We start from the raw sequence: 15,324 nt of genomic DNA on the forward strand, positions 1-15,324 counted from the left end.
CATACAAAAACAATCGTAAATAAATAAAACTGATTAATCTATGAATGGATTTTGTTTTCCACGCCTAACCAAAAGGTCCGCCGGGGACCAGCGACCCCCGCAGCCAGCCCGAGATCTGGCTGCTCTGCGACTCCAAGTCGGGCTACTGCCACCGCGTGTCCATACAGGGGAGGGTGGCGGCGGCCGAGGAGTCGAGCCAGGAGACAGGCTTCCGCGTGGTCCCTGCGGTGGTGGAGGGACTGCGGGACAAGCACCACCAGCTGTACCTGGCCAACACGCTGGCCTCCGTTCCCCTCATGGCCATGCTCCTGGACCAGGTACGTTCCCCTCATGGTCATGCTCCTGGACCAGGTACGTTCCCCTCATGGCCATGCTCCTGGACCAGGTACGTTCCCCTCATGGCCATGCTCCTGGACCAGGTACGTTCCCCTCATGGTCATGCTCCTGGACCAGGTACGTTCCCCTCATGGCCATGCTCCTGGACCAGGTACGTTCCCCTCATGGTCATGCTCCTGGACCAGGTACGTTCCCCTCATGGCCATGCTCCTGGACCAGGTACGTTCCCCTCATGGCCATGCTCCTGGACCAGGTACGTTCCCCTCATGGTCATGCTCCTGGACCAGGTACGTTCCCCTCATGGCCATGCTCCTGGACCAGGTACGTTCCCCTCATGGTCATGCTCCTGGACCAGGTACGTTCCCCTCATGGCCATGCTCCTGGACCAGGTACGTTCCCCTCATGGCCATGCTCCTGGACCAGGTACGTTCCCCTCATGGCCATGCTCCTGGACCAGGTACGTTCCCCTCATGGCCATGCTCCTGGACCAGGTACGTTCCCCTCATGGTCATGCTCCTGGACCAGGTACGTTCCCCTCATGGCCATGCTCCTGGACCATGTACGTTCCCCTCATGGCCATGCTCCTGGACCAGGTACGTTCCCCTCATGGCCATGCTCCTGGACCAGGTACGTTCCCCTCATGGCCATGCTCCTGGACCAGGTACGTTCCCCTCATGGTCATGCTCCTGGACCAGGTACGTTCCCCTCATGGCCATGCTCCTGGACCAGGTACGTTCCCCTCATGGTCATGCTCCTGGACCAGGTACGTTCCCCTCATGGCCATGCTCCTGGACCAGGTACGTTCCCCTCATGGCCATGCTCCTGGACCAGGTACGTTCCCCTCATGGTCATGCTCCTGGACCAGGTACGTTCCCCTCATGGTCATGCTCCTGGACCAGGTACGTTCCCCTCATGTCCATGCTCCTGGACCAGGTACGTTCCCCTCATGGTCATGCTCCTGGACCAGGTACGTTCCCCTCATGGTCATGCTCCTGGACCAGGTACGTTCCCCTCATGGCCATGCTCCTGGACCAGGTACGTTCCCCTCATGGCCATGCTCCTGGACCAGGTACGTTCCCCTCATGGTCATGCTCCTGGACCAGGTACGTTCCCCTCATGGCCATGCTCCTGGACCAGGTACGTTCCCCTCATGGCCATGCTCCTGGACCAGGTACGTTCCCCTCATGGCCATGCTCCTGGACCAGGTACGTTCCCCTCATGGCCATGCTCCTGGACCAGGTACGTTCCCCTCATGGTCATGCTCCTGGACCAGGTACGTTCCCCTCATGGCCATGCTCCTGGACCATGTACGTTCCCCTCATGGCCATGCTCCTGGACCAGGTACGTTCCCCTCATGGCCATGCTCCTGGACCAGGTACGTTCCCCTCATGGCCATGCTCCTGGACCAGGTACGTTCCCCTCATGGTCATGCTCCTGGACCAGGTACGTTCCCCTCATGGCCATGCTCCTGGACCAGGTACGTTCCCCTCATGGTCATGCTCCTGGACCAGGTACGTTCCCCTCATGGCCATGCTCCTGGACCAGGTACGTTCCCCTCATGGCCATGCTCCTGGACCAGGTACGTTCCCCTCATGGCCATGCTCCTGGACCAGGTACGTTCCCCTCATGTCCATGCTCCTGGACCAGGTACGTTCCCCTCATGGCCATGCTCCTGGACCAGGTACGTTCCCCTCATGGCCATGCTCCTGGACCAGGTACGTTCCCCTCATGGTCATGCTCCTGGACCAGGTACGTTCCCCTCATGGCCATGCTCCTGGACCAGGTACGTTCCCCTCATGGTCATGCTCCTGGACCAGGTACGTTCCCCTCATGGCCATGCTCCTGGACCAGGTACGTTCCCCTCATGGCCATGCTCCTGGACCAGGTACGTTCCCCTCATGGCCATGCTCCTGGACCAGGTACGTTCCCCTCATGTCCATGCTCCTGGACCAGGTACGTTCCCCTCATGGTCATGGTCCTGGACCAGGTACGTTCCCCTCATGGCCATGCTCCTGGACCAGGTACGTTCCCCTCATGGTCATGCTCCTGGACCAGGTACGTTCCCCTCATGGTCATGGTCCTGGACCAGGTACTGTAGCCTCCGTTGCCCTCATGCCGCACCGTTACAAATTACCACCAGTTACAAATCAAATCATACACAAATCCTTACATGCTTTTTACATGATATCAAAGTATCACAAATGGAGAGTCCAGAAAAGACATTACATATGCTCTGCCAGGTGGAAACCTCATCCATGTGTCCAAAACTGTTACTTTTCAGGATTCAAATTCCCAAACGGCAAAAGCAGCATCGTTTGGCACTTTGAGCTTGCACATCTGCTACTTTTGGTGCTTTTGTGTGACGCTGTAGTGTGATCAAGCAGGACATTAATTTACGAAAAACACAAAAAGTAAAAATATGGAGGTAAGAGGTTTCTGCCTGACAGCAACGATATATTTAGTATAGCCATTACCCCACAATTTATACAATATTCCAAGAGACAAAAAATTACTGAATATATAGTAAATCAGTGTCATAATGTATACTGAATAGAAGAGAACCCGGAGACTTGACATTCAATAATTGGGTATTATCAAAATAAGAACATTATAATGGTGTGTAAAACAGAACATCAAAGGCCAAGTCTTTGCCATGGACACATTTGTCTGTGTACGGACAATGTTGACGATCCCTGCTGCTACCTGACAAAAAGACGTTCCTGTCTAACCAAAACCTTCCGGTGACCCATCAGGCCATCTACGCCTCCAGCTCCTTCCCTCCTCCCAGTCCCATCCTGCCCGCTGCGCTGTGGGACAGCGGGCGGCTGGAGAAGGCCGGAGACTTCGTGCAGAGGCGCTGTGGCCCCCTGCTGGCCACGCGCTGGCGGGACACCAAGGAGATGGGCTGCCTGTGCACCAACGCCACGCCGGGCGGAGCCGACACTGTCTGGAGGAGTACTCAGACTAAAGCCGGAGGGCTGGCCCCCATGCAGGTCAGTAGAAGTGCTGTCTCTACCATTCGTTAGAGCTGGCCCCCATGCAGGTCAGTAGAAGTGCTGGCTCTCTACCATTCGTTAGAGCTGGCCCCCATGCAGGTCAGTAGAAGTGCTGGCTCTCTACCATTCGTTAAAGCATTCCGGCTGCTATAATATCAACAAATTCTAAGAAATCACAACTGCCGGCACAAAGCATGCACAGTTCATCGGCGACACACACGGCAAGTTTCAAGTCCGTCGGACGAATGGTGAATTAATAGATAAGATTACTATTTTTGATATCTTTCTTTCTATAGCCTCCCAATCTTCCGACGTAATCTGAAGACTCATCTCTTCAGACCACCTTAGCCTGCAGCGCTTGCCCTAGCGTTGACTACCTTGCAGGCTTATACATATAGCATGTAGACAGATGCCAGGTTAAGTTGTTGACCTGGCACCCTATAGTGTATATAGTTTCAATGTACACATTATTGATTTGTTTTTTATATATATTATACTGTTGATATAGGTTCTTCTTGGTTTACCTATTATGACTATTTATATGCATTTGATGTACTGCCTTGTGTTTTCACCGCTTACTGTAAATCGATCTGGATGAACTAAACTGTAAATAGTATTATTATCGTTATTATTCTCCAGAGACCAATGGCGTTTCGGCTGCTCCAGGAGAACATGAGAGGGGTGGACATCTGCAAGCAGCTGTTGGCCTGTAATCCACTAGGTATTATACGTTTACATTTACGATTAAGTAATTGTCACAAATAATTGCGATTAACGATTTAATTGTGTTTTTGGCAATACATTTCTTGTTGGCTTTCAGGCTTCGTAAAAAAGAAGTGCACAGGGCAGATAATGACAAATAACTGAAATATACCAAAAAAATATATATACTTTAAAAATAGCTGATCTGGCCTGGGCCGTGGCTCAGCGGTCCAGGCACTGGCAGTGTGCCGCTGGTTCGACTCCCGATCCGACGGCCTTTACTGCATGTCACTTCCCCATCTCTCTCCCCCATTTCCTGTCAGCCTACTGTCCCTCTATAAAAAATTATAAAATAAAGGCGAAAGCAGCAAAAACAAATAGCTGATCTACAAGCATACAACGTGTCACAAAGTGACATGTTGTAAACTTGTAGACCTGCTATTTCTGCTCTTCTTATGTATCACCATTTTTCAACATGGACACGATTATGCCGATTGTGTCAAAATAGCGATTACCTCAAATACTCGTAATTGCGATTATTTAACAATTGTGACAACCCTACCACTAGGGGGCATCCCCGACGACAGGTACTGGCGGCGGCTCTTCTGGTTCCTGGTGAACCTGAGCATCGTCAACGCCTTCATCCTGCTGAGGGAGAGCCGCAAGAACAACCCTCCCGCCTGGGTGCACAACGGCCTCTTCAACCAGAACAACTTCCGCAAGCGGCTGGGCAACCAGCTGGCCAAGTGTTCCCAAAAAGCCTTCCAGGAGCCAGCCTTCCCCCAGGTAGTGTCGATTTCGTCGATTGACTGCCTTTTTTCCCTAAGGAAAACAAAATATTAAAACAAAATCAAAACTAAGCTATGATGACTAAAACTAAGAGTAAATATATTGACAATTTGTTCAACAAATATAACCTAGGCTAACCTTTTAAGGAGGGACTAACTGTTGTTTCATCTTGCTGCACTGCATTTTATTCTGCCATTGGAAAGCACTGTAACTTTGTTTTGAAAATGCTTTATAAATAAAGTTCATTCGTATTATTACTATTATGGTATTATTATTATTACCTGTGCCAGTCGGACACCGGCCTAATTGGAAACAATGAAAATCGAGAATATCATGCCCCACCCTAGTATGCAATAGCCGTTATAGCCGTTGTCATAGTACCCGTTTTAACGGTCTGTCTGTGTGTAAGCATAGAGTGCGGGCGCCCCCCGCTATTCATTTCAATGTAAGTTACTCAGTGGCGTTGAATAGCGTCCGGGAGACTTCCGGAAGTACCTTTATAACTCAATGGCTCAAGCAAGCGGAAGTTGAGAGCTGAACGTCCGTCCACCTCCATGAACGTGCTGCAGTTCCTGTTTTGGCCAGTAGGTAATGGCAGCTTCAACGTTGGACAGCTGTTCTGGGGGCTTGGGTAAACGTCTATGGAGAATGTCTGAAGAGTGCAAACTGAAATATGGACTGACTTAAGAAATCAAATGGCAGGTGTGGGGAATAATGCTGAGGTTTCCATGGCAATCAATTGGCTCAGGCAGAGTCTGGAAATTGCACACGTGTGACTCAAGGCCAAATACTGCACTCTGTGTGGTGGTGTGGAATGCGTGAAGTGGGTGGGGCGAACGTTTCTCGAGTTACGTGGATTACAGACGTACACACACATACACACACACACACACACATAGTCACGTACACACAGAGACATTTATTTTACGGTTATTATTATTATTATTTGTGTAGAAGAGATCCAATAGAACTAAAAGACAAGTAATTTTATACATGGTTGAATGCTGAAATCTACAAGCTCACAACACGTCGCAGCGACCAAGTCTAGGCGTTAACGACGCCATCAACGCCTGCCAACATTTTTTAACAGGAGAGCCCACCCGTCGCCCGCCGCCTGGCCAAGGTCCGAACGTTTGGGGAGGAGCCACTCAAACAGCGCCACCGCATCGTGAAGGTCAGTCAGTGGGCGATGTAACTATGCATGTTCTTATAGTGGTTATTCTATCATTCTTGTGGATTTCCATCCATCCATCTTCAACCGTGTATCCGTAGTCGGGTCGCGGGGACAACAGCTCCACCAGAGCGCTCCAGGGCAACATTAGTGACTTCCTCCTGGGGGATCCCGAGACATTCCAAGGCTAGTGAGTCGATGTGTTTCCTCCAACTGCGCCTTGGTCTGCCCCGGGGTCTCCTCCCAGTGGGACGTGACTCCAGGACCTCCCTAGGGAGACGCCCGAGAGGCATCCTAACCAGATGCCTAAGCTGGCTCCTTTCCAGGCGATTTTTTTTAGATTTGATTTCCATATTTTATAACTTCATGGGTTCATTCCTAAATGTATGAGCTACTTAACGGCGCACACAAAAGCACAAAAAGTAGCAGATGCACAAGCTTGAAACGCTGCGCTTAATATTAATTATTATTAATAATTATTATTATTAAATGTGTTCTTTTTTAATAATGGATTAAGGTCAGCATCGGCGGCAGACGCTGTAGGACGTGTATGAAGAAGAACATCCGGCGTGAGAGTGTGTACGGATGTGTTGTGTGTCAGGCCAACCTCTGCAAGGAGGGCAGCTGCTTCTGGGACTTCCACGACCTTCCCACTCCCACACAAGGTCTCCGATCAGGCTTCTCACTGAATATAACATTTATTATTTATTTGACTTTACTGACGTACCAGCAGAGCATTTAGTGTTGAGGTATTAACTGTGTTCCGTCTTCAACAGGGTCAACGAAAACAGGATTTCTCCAGGAGGCAATAAGGTAAACTTGTCAAAGCTATATGTGACAGGCTTCCAATATTTAGAACAGGGGTGTCCAAACTTTTTTCATAGGGGGCCATATTAGAAAATATTAAAACACCCAAGGGCCAACCTTACTATATCTCCTGACATAATGTAGTGACATACTAGTCTATAACAAAGTCACATAATGTAGCGTCGGACTAGTCTATAACAAAGTCACATACATGTGCATTGCATTTAAACGATTCTATTGAACTCATCATATCATCATCAATATTTCATATCAATGGTCTTTTGTCGGGTGTGTGCTGTGAACAAAAAGTGTCTCTCAGCCTTTTTTCAGCCATATAGTCACATTACCAAATGTAACCAGAGGAGCAACGTAAAAATAATAATACAAGGAAGAAGGAACAAGGAACACTGACAAATTATATTCTGGGAAATGCCCAGGTTAAAAAGCTTGAATGCCTCCCCCTGGCGCCTGATGGAGGGGAAAGGAACTGGTTGGAATAACGTGTTCCTTACTTCCTTCCACGCCCCTGTCAGGTGTAAAGGAGCAACTTGGACACTCAGGCATGAAGGAAGCATGAGTTGAGGTCCGTTGGTCTCCCCAGGTTGGCGGAGGGTGTGTAGAGCCCAGGATCACATTTGGCCCGCGGGCCACACTTTGGACACCCCTGATTTAGAACTACAGTGGTAGAGCCCCATGTTGATTTTCACCACATTTACCAGTCTGTTCTGCACAAATCCACACACGCACACAGACACACACGCGACACATATATAAACCTTTGAACTTTTTTGTATTTTCTTGGTAAATTAACGCCCTACTTCATCACACTACAGTGTCACACAAAAGCATCAAAAGTAGCAGATCTGCAAGCTCGAAATACTGCATGAAGCGAAGCGCTTTGAGCTTGTAGATCTGTTCCATTGGAATTTGAATACGGAAAAGTAACAGTTTTGGACATATATGTACCATACATATTTATAGTCAGGTGTTTTGATTCCTTCTCCTTGGTGGTCTTTTCTTCTTCAGCGGAAAGGTGGAGTTCTCCACGGAAAAGATTTTCGGCGGGAAGGTGGAGCCGGACGACAACACCCCGATCGACGAGATGGACGAAGCCATGGCTCCTATCGAGGAGATCTCATCGTCGTCGGGAGACGAGGGGATGGAGCACGATGAGCCAGGTGGCCTCCCAGGGTTCCCGGCTGTGGAGGATACGGCGGAGGAGTTCCGAGCGGACGTAGAGGGAGCAGAGGATGACGAACCTCCGCCGCTCGGGGAGGACTCCCAGGCTGCCCGCCAGCAGAGGATCTGTCTGCTGGCGCTGTGTGGCGGCCTCCACCAGGCCTCCAGGGACTTCAACACACAGGTAGGGCAGTCACTATTAAGAATTGTCACACACATAGAGTGTATGTGCGTGACATCATCATCATACCCGGAAGTTATGCGGGAACGCCTGCTGAATGGCAAATAAAACTACTTTCTGGCCTTGACAGCCCTTACGGCCAAACAGAAAAGTCCTACCTGACGTTAAACGACATTAAACTCACTTTGCCACTCCATTTGTCACCGAGTGGCGCGCTACGAGCTTGTACAGTAGGTCTGCTATTTTTGAAAAATCGTGGCGCAAATTTGGAAACATAGGTAGAAACATAGGTATTTCAGAAAACTGTCATGATGACATTTTTTAACTTTCGACGTCAGGCCTAAATGGGTTAATGACCATGTTCTCCTCCACCCAGCCTCATGTGATCATGGCCTGGCTGAAGGAGCGGAGGAAGCGGCTGAAGCAGGAGAGCAGTGAGCCGCGGCTGTGCGAGGGAGAGGTGGACATGCTGGAGTGGGTGTTGGTGGTGTTGGAGCAGCAGGCTCCCGTCACGGAGAGCCTGCTGTTCCAGAAGGCCACCGTGCTGAGGAGGAAGGGCAGCTTCGGCAGCGCCTTCCGCATCTCCTACGACTGGGCGCTGTGCTTCATGTTGCGGGTACGTATACATCTCCTATGACTGGGCGCTGTGCTTCATGTTGCGGGTACGTATACATCTCCTATGACTGGGCGTTGTGCTTCATGTTGCGGGTACGTATACATCTCCTATGACTGGGTGCTTTATTTGTTGACAATTTTGTCAACAAATAAAAAGTAGACTAAAATGTTAGGGAGGGAGGGACTACAAGCTCACAACGTAAGCTGGGAGCTAGTACGAAGCTATTTCCAGCATGCAACCAAATGTAAAATCTGACTTTATAATGCCATCAATTCCATGCCACGCCACCCCCCCCCACACACACACACACACACACACACACAAAAATATAAATAATGGAAAGATTATTTCACCCACTTATTTACACCTATAAACCTAGGATTGATTCTGGTTCTGCACATTAATCATGTCACGAGTTGATTTCAGTCTATTTGATCAAACTAGTGATAGAATACACGTTCAAGGTTAAATCCTCAATCTGCAATTTCTGGTTGGCTGCATGTAGATTAAAACAGAAAGAACATTGGTTTAGAATGATTGACAATACCTAAAATCATATTTTTTTAGCGCACTAGTGGGAGGGGGGGGGGGCTCCTCTCACAGTGTTTTCACAAATCATAGGTTGGCCCAACAAAACATTTTCAGCTGTGAAATGCGTTTCTTGCTTGAATCCCCCCCCTGTCCGCAGCACGGTCTGGGCCCGCAGCGCCCGGGCAGGAGGCCCTCGCTGACGCGAGTGCTGCCCCCGTCCCTGCAGGAGCGGACCCAGAGCTTCCGCGACTTCACCCAGAGGCAGATCCTGGTGGGCGGGCTGCCGCCCGGCGCCGTGGCCGCCATGGACGAGCTGTGCGTGTTCGTGGACTTGAACTACCTGCACGGCAGCTGCACGGCGGCGCAGCGGGTGGAGGCTCTGAAGCTGAGGGGTTCCGGCAGTCCTATGCTGACCGTTTACCTGACGGTGTTGTCTGACGGCACTGTGCTGCCAGGTATAGGGCTTATCCATGGTCTCCTTAGCCATTGTTCCATGGAGTACTTACAACTTTCTTTTTGATTCATTGAATAATAATAATTATGCTGTTATGGTGTTTTACGCTTAATTCACTTGAAGCCATGTATGACTGCTATCTATTCTGGCCAATGCTGTTATGAACTTTCATGTAATCTAGATTTTAATGAAGCAATATTACACGAGCGGGTGTGCTTTACCATGATTATTGGCACGCCAGTGATGCAGTCAGGCATGAGGCTTTAGCCGACTTCCGCAAGCATCACTGAAGTGCCAATAATCTAGATATAGCACCCCCTTGAGTGTAATATTGCGATTACACACAGTTACCCTTAAAAAAAAGAACACATCAACTCAGTTTCATTGTAACTAAGATATTCGATAGAAAATCATGATTGTTTAATGCCAGATTTAATTTAGCCACTACGACCGCCACTCTGCGAGACTCGGTCTCATCAGCAGAGCAGATTTTTATGTTGTGATTAGGTGTGCTATCATGCTCTTTGAAGCACGGGTAGATGTCTATTTCATCAGATTGCTTCCTCGAAACTACAGTCGAAAATCTGTTGTATAATAGATTTTTTTTTATTCGTATAGTTTAGTTTAATTGACGCTGATCACACTGACTTGTAATGTTTATCTCTTCGCCCTCTTGTCTTTTTGAGACTGTAGCTGTTGTGTGATAAAAAGAAAATAGCCAAAAACAGCTAAGATATCCAATCTACAAGCTCGCTTGTAGATATCTATCTTCACTACTTTTGACAATTTCTTTAATGTTTTTTCTTTTCTTTCTTTTTTATTTTTTTTCCTTTTTTATAGTTTCGTCCAAAATGGGAATTGGTTATTAATCGGTTATTTTACAAAATGAAGGATTAGTTGTGACTAACCTCTGGGCTGGTAGGTCTGGTGCTGTTGAAGAGCAGTCGCTCGTGGCCCGCGGTGGTGGAGTGTCTCCTGGTGAAGGCCAGGCCCGTGGCCTTCAGCGTCGAGGACGCCATGGACCTGTGGACGACCGGCGTGTGGCGCCGCCACCTTTCGGCCCTGGACCGCCCCAGGAAGAACCTGCTGGTGATGGACGGCCACCGCGAGCACCTGTCCCAGAAGTCCCTGAGCGCCCTGGGCGCCTTGGCCACACTGCCCGCTGTGGTCCCCGCCGGCTGCAGCCACAGCCTGCAGCCGCTGGACATCTGCCTCCGCCCGGTGCTGCAGAGATACCTGCTCCACCGCTGGGCCAGCGCCATGGCTACACCCCTGCAGGTACAGTACAGGAGGCCTGGGCTGCAGACTAGCCATTGTTTTCTTAGATTGGAAGCTGCGTGATACTTATTTTGGAAAGATATTGTAATAGATCTATAGATCTATTAGTGTGATTATGTTGTGTTTATTTATTTGACATGGACATCGCAATCACTGTGGACTAACCCGATGCATTGCTTGCATGTACAAAAATGAATATATACTGGTAATATTTAGCCTCATCAAAATCAAACCCAATTCATTAACTTGTGAAACAATTTAAACAAAACAAAAGTACAGTAGACATAATCATTCAAGTAACCAGTCAGAAACTCCAAACTATATGTCAGCACAGTTGATTAACCACCTAAGCCCTATTTTATAATTTTCTCATACAACAGTGTTTCATGCACAAAAATAACAGAAATGGCAGATCAAAAAGCTCTAAAGCTCTCAAAAGCTCTCAAAAAGTTATTCTTATTCTGCTATTTCTTATTTATTTCTAGATTTATTGAAATATTTCTTAAATGTTGTGGGGGGAAAGCAAAATCTAACAATTATTTTCTACAAATGTTTTTGTAAGAAGTTTGAGGCAATTTATAATTTATTCTACCAAAAGTCAAATTGATTCGAGGTAGATTTTTAAATGATGGATTAAATGGATGAGTTGGGTTGTCTTGCAGGACGTGTGGACAGCGAAGGATCTGGAGATCAGCGTATGTCGTCTGCTGCTAGACTGTATGGGAGAGGCTCTGGGCCGCCTGGCCGCCCACACACACCTCCTGAACAGATGCTTCCAGCTGGCTGGCATCGTCCCTGGAGGAGGTACTGTAGGACTGCTCAGAATTGTTTCCATTCATCTGTATTATCTATTCTGACCTGAGATCAGATTCTAAAAATGTTTTCTACATCCTGACAGTTTCCTGAAAAAGCTATATTTCTATGTCAGTCATTCTTCGATTTTTCAAAAATAGCAGACCTACAAGCTCATAGCGCGCCACTCGGTGGCGCACTATGAGCTTGTAGATCTGCTATTTTTCAATAGCTAAAGCATAACATAATGCTAACACCAAAAGGGGTTCCCGCCCAAAATCGGTTAACTGGTCTGTTCACAACGAGCTCACAACGAGCCCCAATGTTCTGAGCTTGTTGATCTGTAAAATTATTCAATAATAATGAGATACAATTGGATACAGTTTATCACTCAGCACTTAGATTTATCACTGGTGGAAAGCTACAGCACTCACCATTGTACCCTCTATGACAGGGTAGGTTGGTCCCTCCCTGAGAGGAGATCCAGGAACTGGCACCGGTTTATTTTTAAAGCTATTGATGGGAAGTTACCACCCCTACATCACGTTGCTGCTAAACTGGAAAGGAAATGCTCGTCAGACCCGTTCAAGTGAATGGCTTACACTAGAGGTCCCATCTGTGCAGTCTGAACTGGGAAAATCTGCTTTCTGTTTCAATTCGACTTCAACAAACACTGAAAATTGGTACCCCAATATCCTAAGGACAGTTTAATAACCTGCTTTCGAATCTCCCTACCTCATAACTGTTTTTAACTTATGTTTTGTTTCACTGTTTGTGAATTATGTCTTTATGCCTTACTTGTAGACTTGTTTTGTGTTTTATATCTGTCTTAATTGTTTTTTATACATGTGATCTCGTCAGCATTGGAAATGAGGGGAAACTCAATGCTCTTTTCGAGAATAAATAAAGGTTTCAATCAATCAATCAATTACATTTACATTTATTTTGATAATTGGTTATTTTCTGTCGTTTTTGTATATTTAATTCATTGTCATGTCTGCCTGTGGAATCTTAGTTTGCAAAGCCTAACAGACAATACAATTAAAATGATATGAAAGATTAATTAGTTTCATTAGTCATTTGTTTATTTTGTTTCTTCCTGTAATTAGTGTAATTTAGTAATACAAATTGTAATTCTGTTATTAGTTTAATCAGTTCAGTTTAGTAATTTGATTTTTCTTTCATCATGTACAGTAATTAGTTTTAATTGCCCTGCTATAGGAGAAGGAGGAGGCCAGGAGGAGAAGCAGAGCCCTGAGGAGGTGCAGGCACAGCTCCTCCACAGCCTCTGGGAGGCGCTGGTGGGAGAGGTCACGGAGGAGGAGTTCACCGACGAACTGGAGAAGATGGAGGAGGACGAGGGAGGAGAAGAGGAGGAGGAGGAGGAGAAGGAGCACGCCAAGGAAGGAGAGGAGAAGGAGAGGAAGGAGCCAGAAGAGGAGAGAAGAGAGGAGGCGGAGACAAGGACAGACAAAGTACTAACAACGGAGGAGGTAAAGACAAAACCGGTGAAAACGGGAAATGATGGAAGCGAAATGGAGGAAATAAAGACTGGATTAGAGGGGGAGGGAATAACGGCGAGGTGCCTAACAGAAGAACGTGGAGAGACAGTTCCCATGTGTCCTTGAGCAAAGCACTTAGCCAACAACTCAACAACCGAGCAACCTCGAACATGTGTGTTGCTCTGGGACAGTTGAGAGATATAACGCAAATGTAAAGAAAGTGAACAGGATCAGGAGTGTGATGATAATGTGAAGACTCTACACATGATGATGTTAGACAGGGGCTGCACAGTTGTCATATATGTCTGATAGCTGACTGGTAATGTAATGACTATAGAGCGTTGCAGTCCCACCCCCGAGAGAGACCTGGAAAATAATTCCCTGTTCATTTTCCTCATAGACTTTTCAAAAAGTATTTTCTTTTAAACGTTTACACCGCGGAAAAAAGCCAACTCTTGTCGTGACAAATCATGACAGTAAACACAATGTTTTTCTTCTTAATCGTAATAATTTGTTTGTTGTCATGATTTGTCAACAGTTGGCTTCGTACGATGCTTAAAAGGTCTTTAAATAAATACTTTTTGAAATGTCTATGGGGAAAATGCATTGGGAATTATTTCCTGGGCCTGGCGTCGTCATGAAAGCATGACTGCGACGCTCTACAGGGTTTCAGTCCGTAACCAGAGGAACCGGATCCAGCTTTGAGGAACCGTGACATCACATTTGGAACCGTTTCCCGAAACGATTTTTATCACACTGTCAGAGCTGGTATGTGGAGTACACACACGCACACGCACACACACACACACACACACACACGCACACACACACACACACACACACACACACACACACACACACACACTCAACATAATAGCATCATTCTGCAATGGTGACTTTCTGTTTCTGTTTTAATGGTCTGTGATTTGTATATTAAAGAAATGCAAATGCCTCTGTGATTGTGTCCTCTAAGAGTCCTCAATGTCACAAAATAATCTTAGATAATACAGTGATTCTCAACATTATTGTGGAATTAATACACAATAATGCAGCGTTCCTCAACAAGTCGAACCAAATGGTAGGTTGTCTCGGAGCAACAAATATAATACTTTAGATTTGACTGTGTACCAGTAATTGTGGGTTGGAGGAGAGGAATGTCCGAGTGAGTTAAAACATTTGGTGTTGGTCTTAGCTCACTCATTTTAGATTTGTATTAAGGGGCCAAGCCGAAGGGCCTATGGTCCCTTATTGTTTTTTTTGTTTTTTTTGTCAGCACTTTATTTGGATTTTTTTTACATATAGACAGAAAAAACAAACACAAGCAACAACAACAAAATACGTAAGCATGGACATTATGTATGAGCACAAAACCGTAATATAAAAAAAAGATAGAAAATATAAACAAATAAAAATAAAACATAAATTCAAATTTAAAATCAGTTTACACAACCAGTCGACCAAACACAGCATCATCAACCGTATCATATGTATACTAAGACAGTAAACAATCAAAATGGCATTGCCTGACCATGGATCACATCAAGGGCCTGCAACATGACTGAGGAACACGTTACACTTCGAATCATATTTATCTAACTGATTATATAAAACATATAAAAAATCTTTTGAAATAGCGTGTGCTTGTAGATCGGCTATTTTCAAATGGCCGAAATGTAGGCTATAGGGCTGAAGTGGTGAATGTATGTTTTGTAATAATAATCCAAATCTACAAATATATAATTGTAAATGTTCTTTAGTAGAACTTTACTTAAATTACTTTCCAGTTTCCACCACTGCTTTTGGAGAGGAATGAAACTGACTAGTCACAGACTAAACTTGTTCAACAACTCCAGCAAGAGTCAATAATAAATCTAAGATTGCATCAAAAGGATTTACAAGAAACCCTCTCTGGTATCATGTCACCATCACCATGACTCAGCCATAACTCTCAAAGAGCACTTATGGGTGGCTGCAATTCGAAACTGTCTCC

The 15,324-nt window shown here is 46.5% G+C and overlaps 1 protein-coding gene across 3 annotated transcripts in view; it reads left to right on the forward strand.

Moving 5' to 3' along the window:
* Positions 1 to 14,274, forward strand: part of pogzb (pogo transposable element derived with ZNF domain b) — a 62,141-nt gene extending 47,867 nt beyond the window's left edge. For 2 of the 3 annotated variants that reach the window (XM_083760260.1, XM_083760262.1), the window contains 13 exons: positions 76 to 317; positions 3,090 to 3,329; positions 3,972 to 4,053; positions 4,603 to 4,820; positions 5,914 to 5,997; positions 6,512 to 6,659; positions 6,771 to 6,807; positions 7,828 to 8,164; positions 8,538 to 8,777; positions 9,466 to 9,763; positions 10,685 to 11,040; positions 11,703 to 11,844; positions 13,054 to 14,274. In XM_083760260.1, coding sequence (XP_083616386.1) covers positions 76 to 317; positions 3,090 to 3,329; positions 3,972 to 4,053; positions 4,603 to 4,820; positions 5,914 to 5,997; positions 6,512 to 6,659; positions 6,771 to 6,807; positions 7,828 to 8,164; positions 8,538 to 8,777; positions 9,466 to 9,763; positions 10,685 to 11,040; positions 11,703 to 11,844; positions 13,054 to 13,460 — 2,831 coding nt within the window. In that variant the 3' untranslated portion in view covers positions 13,461 to 14,274. The remainder of the gene's footprint in view (positions 1 to 75; positions 318 to 3,089; positions 3,330 to 3,971; positions 4,054 to 4,602; positions 4,821 to 5,913; positions 5,998 to 6,511; positions 6,660 to 6,770; positions 6,808 to 7,827; positions 8,165 to 8,537; positions 8,778 to 9,465; positions 9,764 to 10,684; positions 11,041 to 11,702; positions 11,845 to 13,053) is intronic. The other variant, XM_083760261.1, reaches the window with a different exon arrangement.
* The last annotated feature ends 1,050 nt before the right edge of the window (positions 14,275 to 15,324 follow it).

Source organism: Protomyctophum parallelum, assembly GCF_964188405.1.
Source record: "Protomyctophum parallelum genome assembly, chromosome: 3".
In the NCBI taxonomy this organism is placed as follows: Eukaryota; Metazoa; Chordata; class Actinopteri; order Myctophiformes; family Myctophidae; genus Protomyctophum; species Protomyctophum parallelum.